This window comes from Chenopodium album, chromosome 5, assembly GCF_948465745.1.
Source record: "Chenopodium album chromosome 5, dcCheAlbu1.1, whole genome shotgun sequence".
In the NCBI taxonomy this organism is placed as follows: domain Eukaryota; kingdom Viridiplantae; phylum Streptophyta; class Magnoliopsida; order Caryophyllales; family Amaranthaceae; genus Chenopodium; species Chenopodium album.
The window spans coordinates 66,488,295-66,506,528 of NC_137838.1; the positions used below are offsets into that span (position 1 = coordinate 66,488,295).

At 34.8% G+C, this 18,234-nt stretch overlaps 1 protein-coding gene across 2 annotated transcripts; it reads left to right on the forward strand.

Moving 5' to 3' along the window:
• Positions 1-8,363: 8,363 nt before the first annotated feature.
• On the forward strand, positions 8,364-18,104 carry LOC145632181 (DEAD-box ATP-dependent RNA helicase 35-like). 2 transcript variants are annotated; one of them, XM_081684491.1, is made up of 3 exons: positions 8,364-8,495; positions 10,703-11,612; positions 16,936-18,104. In XM_081684491.1, exons 2-3 carry the CDS (start codon positions 10,708-10,710, stop codon positions 17,798-17,800), a joined length of 1,770 nt encoding a protein of 589 aa, XP_081540617.1. In that variant the 5' UTR covers positions 8,364-8,495; positions 10,703-10,707; the 3' UTR covers positions 17,801-18,104. The 2 variants fall into 2 exon arrangements, with proteins under 2 accessions (XP_081540617.1, XP_081540618.1); XM_081684492.1 differs by having other exon boundaries at positions 8,368-8,495; positions 10,694-11,612.
• The last annotated feature ends 130 nt before the right edge of the window (positions 18,105-18,234 follow it).

Consider the following 18,234-nt stretch of genomic DNA (forward strand, 5'->3'; position numbering starts at 1 on the left):
AATAAAGATATTTATCTTCTAATAAATTCCTTTTGGAAAAAGATAATTTTGTTTAAAAAGTATTTTTTTAAAAAAAATAAGATTGGAATAAAATCTGATTTTATGTTAAGTTTGTCTTATTATTATTGACAGATTTTATTTCCTAACAAAAAGATATATTTTCGAAAAACTGATTTTTAGAAAATATCTTTTAAACTTATCTTTTCAGAAAATCTATCTTTTTCAAGATGAAATGAATAATTCGAGTGTACTATAAATATGCTCATATGTATTCATTCAAAGTTGAGGTTGACGAAGTGTAGTGGTCGTGCTTAATGGTTTCATCCTTCACCACGAAGCTAAGTTAGTCCTCCCGGTCAAAGTTCCTATCAGGTTTTGGTTACAGTACGTCCAGTGAGTTATAGACAGATCTCGATTGTCCAAAATATTAGTTTTATTTCTTTATTCATAGATATGTATTTAGAGTTATTCGATGAGATCTTGTAATGGGAAAAAAGGGTTTGAGTATTTTGTGTTTTGGGGTGAGATTGTGAATTCTCTACAAATTCACGTTTGAGTGTATGAGTTTGAATTCTCTAAAATTCAAGTGGTAGTGAGTCAACCTGAGTGTGTCTTGGGTTGCATAGCGAGAAAGGAACCTGAGTGTGTCTTGGGTTGCATAGAGAGAAAGGAACCTGAGTGTGTCTTGGGTCGAGAAAGGAACCTGAGAGGTGTCTTGAGTCACCGCTAGGAAGTGTCCTGGGTTAAGGGGAAAAAGGTACCTAGGAAGTGTCTTAGGTCTGGTAGGAGGTGTCCCATCAAGTGGCAAGTGTCCATGGTGGAACTTGCAAATCAAAGGTCTGTGTAATAGGTTATACTAGGAGAGTTGCCTATTATAGTGGAATTTGTTTATAAGTCCCAATAAGGTCGAGGTTTTACTTCCAGCTAGGCACTGGATGGTTTCCTCGTAAAACTTGTTGTGTTTTTAAGTTCCTTTTATGTTTTGTTTTTAATTTCCACATAAGTTTCACGATTGGAACTTACTACCATTCACCCCCCCTCTCGTAGTAGTTCATCTAAACTAACAATGTACGTATGTATCTTGGTTCTATTCTATTCGCTCAACCAGTGGCGGATCTAGGGGGTACATAGAGTTACAACTGTACCCCCATTCTCCCAAAAAAAAAAAAAATCTATTAACCAAAGAGACATGTTATTACAAACAACTGGTCTCTTAGGTACTGTCATAGAAAGCATGTGATCTGATGGCCATGTTGTAGAGTGAAAAGAAAAGAGACCACCTACTTGAATCTTGAATAACAGTTCTGTTTTGTTCACTTTACCAAAATTACTATTTATTGTTAATACTTTGTATTTGCTTTGCGGTGTTTTTTTTCCTTATTTCTTTCTTCTTCTTTTTCATTCAAATACTTAAATCAAATCCTTTTTTTTTATTAAAAAAAATTGTATTAATCATAGTAATAACTTTTTTTTTGTCTTCTCAATTTTTTTTTTTTCCTTCACTTCTAGAGTTTATACTAATATGAAGTACGATGCTTATTTTAAAGTCAATACTTGAACATATAATACTACCCTCAAATATCAATTATTATAAATAATAATATAATATCTTACTTGATATTTCATATATATTGTTAATATTCTATGATTGTCAAATAATTTCTCATAATATAAAATTAAAATAAGAGTGCGTGCATTATTAGTTCTAAACTATAATTAGGGTAATCAATATACTTTTATGTTTTTGTTTTTTAAGTGTATGACCTTAAATTATGAACTATTACATTATATTATTGTAAGAAGGAGTATTAGTTCTATTTTAGTTAAGTAATACATTCAATGAATAATAAGATGGTGAAAACAATTAAAAAAAATAATAATTAAAATTTAATTAGTCAACTTAATTTCGTATTTTCACAAGCCGAATTTTTTACACCGTACCCCCATTCCAACATTCCTAGATCCGTCACTAGGCTCAACATTTATGAATTGTAATACCCCGTATTTTTATGTATTTTTATAAAGTATTTAAGTATTAATAAAATGTATTGTTAAGGGCTCAAGTATTTTAATTAAATATTTTAAAGGGTTAAAATAATTTAAATATAAGATTTTATAAAGAGTAAAATATATTTTAGGCCAAACGTTTATTAATTATTGGGCAATGTAAATTATTCCTACACATTCTTATTGGAATAACTCATTCCAAAACCCATAACTTAAGCCCACATTTTTATAAGCCCAAATTTAACCCTACACTCTCTACTCTATAAATACCCCATGAATCCCCAAAAATTCCCACACAAAAAGGTTAGTCTTATTTTCTTTCTCCTTTGTTTTATTAATTTGTGTAATTATAATTATTGATTTATGGGTTTTGATTTTATTGTTTGAAATTAATTTAATTAGTATCAAATTGTATTTTTGATGATTAAACTTTATAATTTTCAGATTTTGTAAATTTTATAACCTAGGGTTTTTAATTATTGAAAATCATGATTTTAGGGTTTTTATGAACAATTGATTTAGGGCTTTTATAGTAATGATGTTTTGAAATTTTGGTGATTATAACTACTGATTAGTTTAACTTAATTCCAGATTATTTTGAACACGTAAATTCGTGTTTTAATTATTAGATTTCCGTTCGTTAATATTAATCTCGTTTTAATCCCGATCAGGTTCTGAACTCATCCGATTTTGATAAATAAATAATAAAAAAAAAGTGATGTTTTTCGTGTGGAAATTACGTTCTAAGAAAGACTCACTGAGCACCACCCTCTCGTGGCCAAATTCAGCCTCTAAATATGATTTTTGGGCAGTTTTTGATTTTTAACGAAGTTTTTTTTATGCTTTAAATTTTATCCTTGAGTTTAAAGGTTAAGAGATAATTTAATGTTTTTATTGATAATTTAAGTATAAAGATGTATTTTGATGAAGTTTTAAAGGGTTTTTGATTAGTTTAAAATGCTGGAATTTTATTTAAAGTAGAATAATTGTGATTTTAATAAAAGGGTGTGATTACCCATTAAAAAGGAGTTTAATTAGGGGTTTTAAAATAATTTTCAGATTATTATAAGTTATTTAAAGTGAGTTTAAGTTGCTGGATATTGTGTATACAAGGGTAATTAATATAGTATTATTGTCCCTTTATGTAGGAGACTTGGTTCGAGAATTTTTGTAGAGTACTCGGTTATTTTAAGAGCTTATTTGAGGTACGTTCGCGTACTTAGTATATTTTGGTGGTGTAGTATTATGCTAGGCTTGATTTAAATCAATTACAAGTAGTATCATGCAAAGGTCTATGATTGGAATTGTGAATTATTAGTGTTGGTGATTGAAATGTGAAGCATGATTTATTTATGATGGTTTATGGATTGGAAAATTATATTTTGGCATGATTATATGGACTACACTTTTATTTATGGCATGTTAGAATGCATGTTTAATTAAACTACATGTTTAATTTGGCTTGGAATATTGAAAAAGAATTTTATTATGGCTCATATAATTTTTATTGATACTTTAAGCATGGGAAAGGAGCTATATAAGTGTCTACGTACACAAGGAATAAATTGTATGTTGGTGCCTTTGTGCACTTAAGGTGGCTTTAACACCGAGGGATAGGATTTTTGGCGCTTTATGCGTTTAAGGTGTCTTTGACTGAGGTAGAATTAAAAAGGGTTCAACATTAAATATTATGTGGTCACTAAATATTCACGAATTAAATTGGTATGTTTGTTTGATTGAATAATTGTTGTTGATTGAATCATTATGCTTTGAGAGTCATCACCAAAACTAATAATATGTAAATAACGTAAAGTGAAAGAGATTACGCACCAAAACTCTTGGAACGTATATACCTTGAGTAAGAACATATGGGGGGAGTTATGGGGTTTTATATTTAACCATAACTTCTAATGGAGTACAGGACGCTATACATTCCTTTTTATTTATTATTATGTGCAGGAATTCCGCCACCTATGTGTGGTTTTGTCGCTGGCATGGTTAGCTCCCGTGTCAGTTAATCTCAATTTATTTTGGGGAGGTAGAGTTGGAAACACGTTCGATGCGTAATCAACGCTAAATAAATTATTTAATGTCTAGATAATTAGTCTTATTGAATGCTGTGTGTGCTTGTAAACAGGTGCATGGAGGTAAGTGTGTGTGTGTTGATAGGTGAAAGCATGTTAGAGTGTTTAATTACGCTTATGTACTCAGCTTTGCTGATTGTGTGTGTTTGTGTGCTTTGGCCATGTCTTTATCTTGGCCCTATGATGACCCATTTTTAATGGAGAGTAGTGGAAGCAAGTAGAGATAAGCTTTTCAGATATTATAGCATATTTTTGACGGGGCATGAGTGAAGAGCGAATCATGCTAGTTTATATTAGTTTACGATGTGTTTTATGCATTGAATATTCATGGTGTTATTTTATATGTGGACTAACGCAAGGATTTGGATTTGGTTTGGTTTGAATAAGGGCCTTTAATGGTTCCAAGTTGTAGTTTGATTTTAATTGACTTCGTTTGTTTTGGTTTTAAACTTTACTTTCGTTTGTTGACTTTTAAGTTGACTTATTTTGAATGGTTTTGATTTTAAGTCTTCCGTTGTGTATCTTTGATAGTTGCCTTAGCCGTTTTCACGGTGACGATAATGTCTTAGATATTCCTATTCCGTATTTTTAAAAGGGTAAAAGAGGTATTTTAAGGAAAGGAATTTCTAGGGTGTTACATGAATGAATCAGCTTGTAATGAAAAATAGTAATGGACTTTCTCTTTCACACTATAGATATCAAAAAGTCTTTTGAGTTTTCAATGCACCAAATATTAGGAATTTTTGTCAGATACTCCTAATAAAATCCAAAATATTTTAGATGATACTAGCATAGTGCCCGTGCGATGCACGATTTATAAATCAACTTATTGATTTTTTGAATAAGGTATTATTAATCCCGTATGTAGGGAAAAAAAACTAACATAATTCAATTAGTAATAAAGGGTTCATTTTTACTAACAAATTAATTTTGTCATTTGGATTTATTTTATTTCCTTTTTTTATATAATGTTATTTGTTTAATTGAAAAATAAATGAATAATACTCACATAATTATAAGAGATATAAACTAAATCTTTCCTACCTCCCATAGATATAAACTAAAATTTTCTTAACATAAGCAGCTATACAATCGAATATTTGTTTTACTCGTTGTATTCACCAAATTTTAGACACAATAATAACTTACCTTATATTTGACCCACCACTATATACATTTTTCCTAAGCAAATCATTGTGTCAAAAACAATTACGGAGTACATAATATCCATACAACCAATCAATAACTGATAGAATATACAACACAAATATATAGATATGGATTTGGTAAATTTTTATACGAATGAAAGATATTTTTTAAGATTTTTAAGAATAAAAGACAAATTATTTCATCAACTACCCAATCATATATGTAAATATATTTTTTTATGGATATGTATTCTTATGCTATAATTATTTAAATTTTGAATATTAGCATTAAATTAGTAAGGAAATATGAAAAATTAATGGTTATAGAAAAATAATATTTTAAAAGTGTGCGAAATCTTTAATTATTATATATGCGTAAATTTTTGGCATAATTATTGTTAGGAAAATATTGTTTAACTCTTTTTTAAGAAAAAATTACATTAGATATATATTTTTAATCTAAGTTAATTTAAATTCAATAAATTGTATTCCCCTCAAAAAAAATTTCAATAAATTGTATATTAACAATTCATAGACTCTACATTAATCTAAAATTAAATTATTAGATATATTTTTTTTTTAATCAAAGTTAAATTAATTTATTCACCATGATTCTTTAAGAGGGGTATGGTCAAATATCATAGTGAATGTCATATTGAAGAACAATATATTAATCTTTCCATAATATAGATATATAATATGGCCTTGAAATGAAAAATATAAAGACATATATGTTATGACTATGGCTATTATTTATATAGATGATAATACAAAAAAAAAAAAAAAAAAAAATTGTATCTTATTTTATTATTTGAATACTATGATTTGAATTGAATATTTTAAGAATATTTTATTATTAATGTATTTTTTGAATATTTTATTTTTACCGTATCATGCTACCATTATATTTGTAGACTTTTTATTTATTTATTTATTTAAGAAATAATATTTCTAGACTTTACTATAATAGATGTTCTTACCATTATGCTCGTATTATGTAATATGAAATACTTGTATAATTCTTTCCTTTGTTCATTATGTCACAATAACATTGCTAGACTTTACTATAATAGATGCTCTGACCATTTTCACGACCATCTATTATAGTAACTGATAACATTATGACTAATGAGCAAAGAAATATCACTCTATGCTAGTATGCTATTAATAAAGGCAATTCCCAAAAATAATCCTAACACTATTTTAGAAATAATATTGCTAGACTTTACTATAATAGTTTATTTAGTTATTTAGAATATTTTTTTATATGGAAACATAAATGTATAATAAAAAATTTAAAAATTTAAAAAGACAGCGAATCATAAAGAGACATTTGTCAATCTCACATTGAGGCGCTTGTCTTTTAGTATAATATATAGATAGATGACAGATTATATTGAAAGAAATAGAGGGAAATTATTAACTCCGAGCAAAAAAAAAAATAAAAAAAAAAAATAATAATAATAATAATCATTTAAATTAAAACTTGTAACCCGTTATGATGGCTCTTTCCTTGGTTTGTTAGCTAAAGAAATTAAGTTGATTGCTATGTTTTTTGATAGTATTATTTTTACTCATGTTTTTAGGGAAGCTAATAGTGTAGCCCATGCTATGGCTCACCTTTCCCCGCTAGAGTACTCTACTAGAGTGTGGGTTGGGAGTTGTCCAAGTGTGGTTGAAGATGTAGTTGCGTTGGATTTTGTTTTGAACTCTAATAATATTTAGTCGTTTTGGTCGGCTTTCCTCAAAAAAAAAAAAAAAAGAAAGTGATGCATAATAAAAAACAAAAAACGGATAAAGTAATTAAAACCATAATAAGGAGGTTATGGTAAATTTAACAACCTGGTCAATTAAATTAACGGATTTTTCACCAAATACCACTGAGTTTAAGCTTAATTTACCGTATACCACCAAAAACTTTCTAATACACCATATAACCTTCAGTTTTATGGAAATGTCACAACATGCCATTAATGACCAACGGAGGTTAACACCGTTAGTCATTAAGGTTAATAATGCCACGTGGCACTCAATAATTGGTCCAAATAAAAAAAGTTAAAACAAAAACAAAAATATGTAAAAAAAAAAATGAAAAAAACCCACCACCCACCACCCACCCCCCAAGCCACCACGAAACCCTAACCCTTACCCTAGGCCCACCTAAAACTGGCCGGCCGCCACCCTAAACCCTCGAAATCGGCCGGCCGGAACCCCCCAATACAAACAACCACCCCGCCGATCTAAGTCCAACTTCGAAATCATCCCTTGACCCAAATCCTACCCCCGAAACCACCATAACCACCACCCTTAAAACACCAGCCAGCCTCGAAAAACCCCTCTAACCTTCGCAAATCACCGAAAACCTCCATCCCGGCCTCGATTAACCCCTCTAACCTTCGCAAAACGGCCGAAAACCTCCATCCCATCCCCGATTAACCCCTCTAACCTTCACCACGAAACTTGCCGAAAACCACCACCACGAAACCCCAAAACACCAAAATCGAAACCCTAGATTTTGGTTTTAGGGTTTCGGCATACGTGGTGGTTCAATGGGGTGGAGATGGCATCGGGACAAGGCGAATTCGTTCGCCAACGCGGGGGAGGGGGGTTTCGACGTCAACCGGTGTTTAGGGGACGGGTTTTTCGAGTGAGGTAGGGGGTTTTTGAGGTGATTCAATGGAGTTTTCGAGGGAGGCACGACAGTTCAGGGGAAGAGGAGGAGCGCCGGCGGAGGTCCTGGTCAGATTCCGCACCGGCGAGGGGCTTCGTTGGTGGTGGCTGACAGGGGGTGTCGTTGGTGGTGGCTCGCTGGGGGAACGTTGGTGGTGGTAGGTTTTTTTTTTTTTTTTCAATAATTAATTAAATAATTATTTTAAAATTAAATTATTTAGAAGGGAACAAATCACAAGCTGCCACGTGGCATTATTAACCTTAATGACTAACGGTGTTAACCTCCGTTAGTCATTAATGGCATGTTGTGACATTTCCATAAAACTGAAGGTTATATGGTGTATTACAAAGTGGTATTTGGTGAAAAATCCGTTATATTAATAATCTGACCGCCACATATTACATCCAACGGCAAATATTATTTATACGCATTGTCATTAATCTTCGTCTTATGATTTTTTATTTTTAATAATTTTTTCCACTTTACGCTGCATTTCGCTCCCTCTCTCCTCCATTGAAGCGTGCTCCGAGCTCTCCATTGAAGCAGTTTCTGGAATTTCTCTTCGCCATTGAAGCAGTTTCTGAGGTAAAATATATTCTCTTTTTTCTTTTTTAATCATTGAATATCAATTTCAAAATCTAGGGTTTATCGTTAATTTAGTTCAGTACAGTCAATCTAGGGTTCTTCAAAAGTAGGTTATTGAATTATTTATTATTAATTATAATTACTGTTGCTATGAAAGATATTAACGAGTGATTTTGATGCTATAATCTAGATTTGCAATTTACGTTGATACGCTTAAGTTAGTAGAATTTCATGCGATTTTTCGAGCTTAATTTGATAATTGAGTCAAATTTGGTTGCTAATATATTGTTTATAATCCTTCATGATTTTGATGAAACTATGAAATTCGACCTTTTCTCCTCGGGCTTACACGGCCGCTCCTTTTGCCCTGGCTTAGGGACCGGTTTGTGGAAGACTTTGGTTTATACCTTTAAAGTTGCACCCAACCTTTGTTTTATCAATATTGGCTCTACTAAGATGTTGCAATCTGTCACTCGGTTCGTTACCGGATTTGTAGGGGTGTCAATCGAGTTTTCGTTTCAGTTTTGGGTTCAGTTTATCGGTTTTCGGTTTCTAACGGGTCGGTTTTTTACGGGTTGGAATTATTAACGGGTCAGTTCGGGTCGGTTTTAAATAATTTCGGTTTGGTTTATTTTTATTACAGTTTCTTTTCGGGTCGGATTCTAATCGGGTCGGGTTATAATTGGTTCGGGTCATAATCGGTTCGGGTTAAATTCGGTTGGTTTAAAAACGGGGTTTGTCAGTTTAAAGTGGGTTTTGGGTCAACACATATTGGGTCTTAATCGGTTCGGGTTGTAATCAACTAGTTTTGCCAGTTTTAAACGAGTTTCGTTAACGTATATCGTCTAGTATATCCTCAATATTCTTTAATTAGTTATTCTAGTTGATCATATGGAGTATTAATTAGTTGTTTAACTTTATGTCCCTTTTTTGTATAATGATTTTAAGGATCAAATAATAATAACAAATCTAGAGTTAGCTTTTGATTTAGATTTTAAATTTTTTTTAATACAATATAGTGTTTCATAAGTCATTACTCATTAGAGGACGATAATATTGTAGCATAAGAGTTTCAATGACATCAAAATTCCAAACCTTTTCAATATAAATACTTTATAATTCAAATTAAACCCTTTTGTTTTGCTATTGATAAATATACCCAAAAAAAAAAGAAAAAAAAATTGTACGATCATAACGGGTTACGGACTTACGGATTATAAACGGTTCGGTTATAACCGATTACGGGTTGTAAATGATTCGATCATAACTTATTACGGGTTATAAACGGTTCAATCCTAACCAGTTACAAGTTGTAAACGCTTTGGGTTTATCGGGTTTTTGTCGGGTTCAAACGGTTTCGGTTTACAATGGGTCGGGTTGCTATCGGGTTCAAAAGTACTCGGTTCGGGTTGTTCTCGGTTTCGGGTTGTATCAGTTTGGCATGATATCGGGTACGGTTCATTAACGGTTCTCAAACATTCGGATCGGTTCAGTTTCAGGTTTTTAAAAATCGGGTCGAGTCGGTTTATGGTTTTAAAATAACAGGTTCTTAGCGGTTCGGTTCCTTTTCGGAACAGTTCAAAACGGTTCGGATTCACGAGTTCGGGTCGGTTTTTGACAGCTCTACGGATTTGCATTGACTAACTAGTCCAAGACTCCAAGAAAAAACTTTGTATTTTAGGGGAAAATTCAAGCTATAAGGCTGAAATACAAACTACTAAAATAGAGGAAAACCGCTATTTTAAGTAGTGGTTTTAGGTGTAGGGTAAAAATGCTACTTGAAGTAGTGGTTTTCTCTTGTTTTTGAAGGCTAGTTTGTGTATCAGCCTTATTAACCGAGGGTCCCTCGCATTTTAGCTGTGTATAAGAAGATTGAATTGAAAGCCTATATAATTTTGAGTGCTATGTAGAGTCAGTAGAGAAAAGGTTGTTGTAGAGTCTTCACTTTCATTGTTATGCTGTGAATTCTATATATCTTTTGAGCTATTTATTCCCTTATAGGTTATACATTATTGTAAATTGGTTCCATAATATGGGATTTTGAAGAACAATTATAATAGTTTATGAAGTACTTTTTAGATTGTGATTAAAGTCTGTCAATTTATTTATTTATTTATTTATTTATTTATCTCTCTTGTGCAAATCTCATTTTATTGTTATTGCTCCTTTCAATTTGGTGAAAAATTCTAAATTATTAGGTGTTTCAGAAAATATGGAAATCGCAGAGGATGATAACTATGAGGAATACATCCCCGTTCATAAGCGAAGGGCTATGTTAAAAGAAAAAATACTTCAGAAGGGGAAAGAATCAAACACAAATGAGGTTGAATCTGAGAAAGAGAAGACCGAGGAGGCTAAGCCCAGTCTTCTAGTTAAAGCTACACAATTAAAGAAAGATGTTCCGGAGATCAGTGCCACAGAGCAAATTGTCCTACAAGAAAAGGAAATGATTGAGAATCTTTCAGACAAGAAATCCCTGATGTCGGTTCGTGAGCTGGCAAAAGGTATAACATACACAGAGCCTCTTTGGACTGGGTGGAAACCTCCCTTAGCCATAAGGAGGATGTCGAAGAAGCAGTGTGACACCATTCGGAAGCAATGGCATATTATTGTTGATGGTGATGACCCTCCGCCGCCTATCAAGACTTTTAAGGAGATGAGGTTTCCTGAACCTGTATTGGAGGAGTTAAAATCGAAGGGCATTTTTCAACCCACACCAATCCAAGTGCAAGGGCTTCCTGTTATTTTGTCTGGTAGAGACATGATTGGTATTGCATTTACTGGTTCGGGGAAGACATTGGTTTTTGTCTTGCCCCTCATAATGTTGGCCCTGCAGGAGGAGGAAATGATGCCTCTTGAACATGGAGAAGGCCCGTTTGGGCTTGTAGTTTGCCCTTCTAGGGAGCTTGCGAGGCAGACTTACGAGGTTGTGGAGCAGTTTCTGATTCCGCTTAAGAAGGCTGGATGGCCAGAACTGAGACCATTGCTGTGCATTGGAGGGGTGGATATGAAATCACAATTGGACGTTGTCAAGCAGGGTGTTCATATAGTTGTTGCCACTCCAGGGAGGCTCAAGGATATGCTTGCCAAGAAGAAAATGAATCTGGATAACTGCAGGTAAGATTTTGAATCTTTTTAAATTCCTGTATGAATATCCTCCTGTGTTGTGTGTTATATACTTTCTGCAGAATGCCCACTTTCCTCTTTTCTCCCTTGAAGTGAAACATATAACCATCTTTGAAGAGATTCCTAAGATAATGTCATGGTATGACAGTTGATCGTAATTTTGTTGTTTGGATTAAGGAGCAGAGTTGTGTAAGTACTTTGTCCTGCATCTTGTCATCCCCTCTGGCCCTCTGGGGTCTCTGGGGTAAGTGTTAGGGTTCAACTGTTGGCTGAAATTGAAATTTACGCTTACAAATTGGAGCATGGTTTTTCAGGGTCTTGCATGTGTTGTAAGGGCAGGCTGAGATATATCTAGTTGCTCTGTTGCTCGTAATTTTAGTGTTTTCTAAATTGCTGTCTGGATCAATGATCATGATTTGGTTTTTGTGTTTAGATACTTTAAAATTTTATTATTTATGGGGTCCATGAAGGTTGTTTAAAACTTGTTAATGCAGGTTTTGTGTTATCCACTCCCTCCTATTGTTTGTCATGTACATGCCCCAACACCCTTCCTGTTTCTAATTCTCTCTTGAGGAAATCATTTTAATTTATGTGTAGAATTATGTAACAAATTGATGAATAATCAACTTGTAGGTGTTTTCTGTTCAAATTAAGTTATGGAGATGCTTAGATAGGCATGTATTTCTTGTTTATATTTTCTGGTTTGTTCTGGGGGTTTCTGATTGATGGGTTCTTTTTTTCAATGGTTTTGGTAATTAGGCTCTAATAATTATGGAACAAGGTCATCCATGTACCTTGTGGGATTCAATCCTATCATTTATAATTGGCTACATCTTCACTCATTTATTGTGAAGTAGAATTGAATCAAAACGGCCATAAATGAAATTTTGAGTAGATAGCTGGAAATATCTGAGATACATCATATTAAGACTCATGAAATTGAGTGATAGGCCATTGAATGTATGAGTTACTTCCCAGTTCATAATTATTCAACCATGACTGTGAACTGGAGATGTTTCATTTTTAGTATTAGCTTGTGTTCTGCATAAACATATTTGCTATAGTTAGAACTCAACACCATGAAGTGAATTGATCAAGTCATCTCCTAAATTTCCCTTAGTTTTCCTGAAATCTTATAACCTTATTTAACTCGTTGAACTGTAGCATTCATTGGATCCTTACAGCCTCGGACAGTGTTCTGTTCATTTTAGTTTTCTCTTTTCTTTTTAGCAACTCTCTCAGTAGTAGTTTTCACAAAACCAAAGACATTTAGAATCTTTTCCATGTCTTAAGCCGTGTTTTAGTTTCTCAGATGTCTGGAATCTGGATGCTTGAGAGGTATGCATCCTTATTTTAACTGTATACCATGTGATGATTCAAGTTATTCAAATATATAGGCACAAAATAGAAGCCTGAATAACACTCTAATTAGTTCCTCAAACAACATACTGTTTGCCTGAATAACACCAAATGAACCTAGAGGTGACAATCTGGTGGTTCTTGGTATCCTTCCTTTGTAGCCCAAGGTAATAGGATCAGCTCCGCTCCATATTTCCCTGTGAAGACTCTGCTTACAAGAAGCCCCGGGTTATTAGCCATTCTCCACCCTTGTCTTAGAAGTAAAGCCCTGTTTAGATGCAATACACTCCTTATCCCCAAGCCTCCATTGGATTTATGGTTGCAAACAACCTCCTTTCTTGCCCAATGAATAGGTTTCGAATTCTCTGAGTTGGTCCAAAGGAATCTTAGGATTAGGGACATGATTGCATTAGACAGGACTTTTGGGCACCTATAAATCGACAAGACATGTTGAAGAGAGGCAATCAACACCCCATTAATCAGAATAAGTTTTCCTGCCATTGTGAGATGCGAAAACTTCCAAGCTGAAATTACCTTAGAGACCTTGTCATGCAGGAATTTAACTTTCGAGGAAGTCCTACCATCCACATCCATGGGGCAACCTAGATAATTACCCAACTCCTTAGTACTCTTCACTCCTAGAGGCTGTCTTAAAATCCTAACAAACCTTGTAGGTGTATTAGGACTGAAGATGATAGATGATTTTTGCATATTGATCGCTTCTCCTGAAAGGTGACAAAAAGCATTCAAGGTTTCCTTAACAGTTCTTATCGCTTCTGGAGTTGCCTTGAAGCAAAATAAAGCATCATCTGCGAAGAATAAGTGGGATATTGAGGGTGCCCTTCTAGCAACCCTAATATCCTGCAATTTCCCCAGGCTTTCAAGGCGACGAAACTTAAGTGACAGACATTCCATTAGAATAATGAACAGATATGGCGAAAGTGGATCCCCCTGCCTCAGACCCACCTTAGGGATGAAGAACTTTGAGGGTTCACCATTCACCAGAACCGAATAGCTAACCGTGCTGATGCACTCATAAATCCACCCTATCCATGCCTCTGGTAACCCCATTTTCTTCAAGATCATCATAAGGAAGTCCCATCTTACCCTATCATAAGCTTTGCTTAAGTCCACTTTTAGGATATCCTCAAAACGCCTTCCCTTCTTTCTGTGTTTTACTTCATTTAAAATTTCATGAGCTAAGAAGCAGTTATCCACCATCATTCTGCCTGGGATAAAGGCATTCTGGAACACACCTATGACCTCCTTGAGGATTGGTTTCAACCTGTTGACCATGCACTTTGAGATGATTTTATAAAGCGAGTTGCATAGGCCAATTGGTCTAAAGTCCCCTACCCTCTCCGGAGATTCACATTTCGGGATAAAAGCTAGGAAAGTTCTATTGGTCTCCCGAAGCATGTGACCAGTTTTGAAAAAGTGCTGCACCGCTTGAATCCAATCTGGAAAGAAGGGAAGGCGTTTTGAGACTAGAAGCATAGTGAAAGCTGCTTTTGAGATGAGGAAAACATTGGGTTTTCAGTAGGGGATGGCAAAGATATTGATATTCGACAGGACATGGTAGAGAGAAGGTAACTATGCGGGAATTTGATGGATGTGAGGAAGTAAGAATGGTCTCAGATTTGATCACCCCTCAGAATATATGGAACTCTGCTCTAATCTGGAAAGCGTTTGCAGAAGAGGACGCTAGAAAGGTTTTAAGCATTTGCTTACCCTCGGATAAAAAAGATTGTAAAGTTTGGATTCCGGACAGCAGAGGTAGATACTCTATAAAATCAGGAAACTGGAGTCAGCTTGAGGAAGAGAGAGCGGGAGGTAGTGGGCAAATATTGGAGAGTAAGGTTGTGGCCGAAGATACTGCTTTTTGGCTGGAAGGTGATTAGAAATAAGCTCCCCACAAAGCAAAATCTAAGGAAGAGAGGACTATTGATGGAGGAAAGGTGTGTGTTTTGCAATATAACGGAGGAAACAGTTGAGCATTTGTTTAGGGACTGTGAGGCAGTGAAGAGAGCCTGGTGGGGATGGTTAGGTATTCGGACAGAGGTAAACAATCATGTTCATTTGGAGCAGTGGCTCATGGACCTGATTTGGTACTCTTTTAAGCTGGAGCAGGAGGGTATGGTCTCAGAAAAAATCTTGGTGTTGTTGTATGCAATCTGGCTACATAGAAATGAGATTATTTTCAGAGGCATGAGTGTTAGTCCAAGGTCAATCTTGGATTTAGCGCAGGTACATGCTCGTAGTTGGCTTAGAGCCTCAAAGCTAAGGGAGGAGGACCGCTTGCAACAGCAACCACAGCAAAGCTTTCAAGGAGCTTTAGTTCCTCTAATCTTTTCTGCAGGTACACCTTCGATCAATTCCAGGATTTCAATCATAGTGGATGCAGCGTGGAAGAAGAAGAAATATAAAGATAGACCGAGCTGGACTGCAGCCGTGGCATGGCAGACAGAAGACAGCAGTCAAGAGGTTCAGGGAGAAGCCAGGAAGATTCAAGCACAGGATGCAATCCAAGCAGAGGGTTATGCGATTTTTTGGGCACTCAAGGAGAATATGATGAAGTACCGCAACATAGTCATCAAGTCAGATTGTGAGCGGGTAATAAGGGCACTTATCAATCCATCCCAGGCTCCGCTAACTTTAAGGAGTATAGTGGACGAGATACGACTCATGGCAACAAAGATTGACTTCCTAGTTTGCTTGAAGGTGCAGAGGGATCTTGTTCAACCAGCACACTTAGTAGCAGGACAGATGCGAAGAAGTTAATTATCTTGTTTGTTTGTTCTTTTTATAGCCACTGTCTAAAAAAAAAAAAAAAAAAGACAACAATCTGGTGGTTTTGTTTTTGTGATAGTGAAGGTGCTTTACGGTTATGAGGTTACCAAGTCCTATGTTGAGACCAACTAGAGATCTAATGATCCTTTTAGATGCAAAAATTTTAGCATGAACTTTTAAGGGAGAATGGAGAAGCTGATGTTTATGGGGATCTGTTGGCACATCATAGAGGATATGCAGATCGTTTGGGTGAATAGTTCTGCTGTTCTTGGCTCTTCTGTTTATTGTCTGAGGCTACTTCGTAGGTTTTGAATATGAAGTATACTTTCTTGATTTAGTTGCTAAAAGTGTGCTTGATTTTAGCTTGAGGTGAAATGTGATTATTTCTGTCTTTTTGACAAATATTTTAGTAGGATGGTTTTATTTGTTTGAGGGCACAAATGATATTTCTTTCCTCCTGTATATATTTTAGCATGAGGTGAAACACATAGCACCTGATAATAGTTATATAACTGCTGCATAAAATTTATTAATGAGTAATAAGCGTTTGAGTCAAAATGAATATCGTAGAGAATATATTAGTCGGTGAGCAAACAGAGTAAACCAAAATTCAGTCATTAACCATATATGAGATGATTCAAAGCATTATCTTTGCTGGAGATCATGAGTACTTGTCACAAAATACAAATGTTTATATCACTGAATGAAAATGCCAATTACAAATCTTTCTTAGGGGGTGGGGGGAAGGGATTGTTAAGATGGTTGCTTGTATGTTACTGGCCTGTTATGTCAATATAGAATCGATAGTTGTGTGGGTCATAGCTTGTCTCATGTGTTATTGGTTATTGCTGGTTGCTAGTTACTTATCGACTTAACATGTTGGGTAGTGAGCCATGAACATGAATCTTCCTTTGGGTTACCCCAAGCCCAAAATATTGGACTTTAGTATTTGACTGATGCTGTTGACATGGGTGTTGGAAGAAAGACATAATTCTTGTTTTTGGTGTGGTTGATTGCCGAAGGTGCAGATTATATGGAACATGGCTTTCCAACATATCTTTAACTACCTTAATTCTGAATGTGCAGCATGAGTTGATTGTCCTTTTGCTTTTATGACAGAACTATCCTCTATTAAGGCCCTAACAATTTTTTTTTTTCCCCTTAGATATTTATGCTTGGATGAGGCTGATCGACTGGTCGATTTAGGATTTGAGGATGACATCAGAGAAGTTTTTGACCATTTTAAAGCTCAGAGGCAGACTGTCCTTTTCTCTGCCACTATGCCAACAAAGATCCAGAATTTTGCTAGAAGTGCATTGGTTAAGCCTATCGTTGTAAATGTCGGTAGAGCTGGGGCTGCTAATCTTGACGTCATTCAAGAAGTTGAGTATGTGAAGCAGGAGGCCAAAATTGTTTACCTCCTAGAGTGTTTGCAAAAGACACCGCCCCCAGTTCTTATATTTTGCGAAAACAAAGCCGATGTGGATGATATCCATGAGTATCTCCTTCTGAAAGGGGTTGAAGCAGTTGCCATCCATGGTGGCAAAGATCAGGAGGATAGAGAATATGCCATAAAATCTTTCAAAGCTGGAAATAAAGATGTCTTAGTTGCCACTGATGTTGCCTCAAAGGGGCTGGATTTTCCCGATATTCAGCATGTTATCAACTATGACATGCCTGCTGAGATTGAGAATTATGTCCATCGTATAGGTCGGACAGGAAGATGTGGGAAAACAGGAATTGCAACAACATTCATAAATAGAAACCAGAGTGAGACTACACTGCTTGATTTGAAGCATCTTCTGCAAGAAGCCAAGCAGAGAATACCGCCAGTATTGGCTGAACTTGATGACCCAATGGATGATTTAGAGGACCTTGTGGATGCAAGTGGAGTCCAAGGATGTTCGTATTGTGGGGGGCTTGGTCACAGGATCCAAAATTGTCCAAAATTGGAGCATCAGAAGACACAACAGCTTGTTAATTCGAGAAAGGATTATTTTGGTGGTGGTGGCTATAGAGGAGAAATCTGATGCTTTTCTCTGTTCAATTTTCTTAGTTTTCTTGTATTTTTAACATCTTGCTGTTTACCCCCCATTGATATCCTTGAGATCTTAAGTTCTTTATAATACATGTATGAAGCTCAATGTTTCACGATAGCTTAGGTTGTATAACAATATCAATATTACTTTTGAGGGATGAAGAGAGATAGATGATCCAAAATAGTTGATCTTAGATATTTACTAGATTTTGGCCTGTTAATGCTCTGTTTGTTGTATGAACAACCATTATAACTTTTCAAAGAAGACAAAGTTAAATTGCATAGCTGATTATAAAGTCTTTTTTTTTTTGACAAAAAAGTCTTTTGTGTTTAAATATGTTTTTGAAACAATATGACAATATTAATTTAGTGTATATGGTATATGCAATATAAATTGATCCTGTTGTTAGGTATTTTATTAACTAC

What these genes read in the sequence shown, in the direction of transcription:
- LOC145632181 (XM_081684491.1), top strand. Translation starts at nt 10,708, where the DNA reads ATGGAAATCGCAGAGGATGATAACTATGAGGAATACATCCCCGTTCAT. An exon ending in ATGAATCTGGATAACTGCAG is followed by an intron (nt 11,613 to 16,935) that starts GTAAGATTTTGA and finishes TTTTCCCCTTAG; the next exon opens with ATATTTATGCTTGGATGAGG.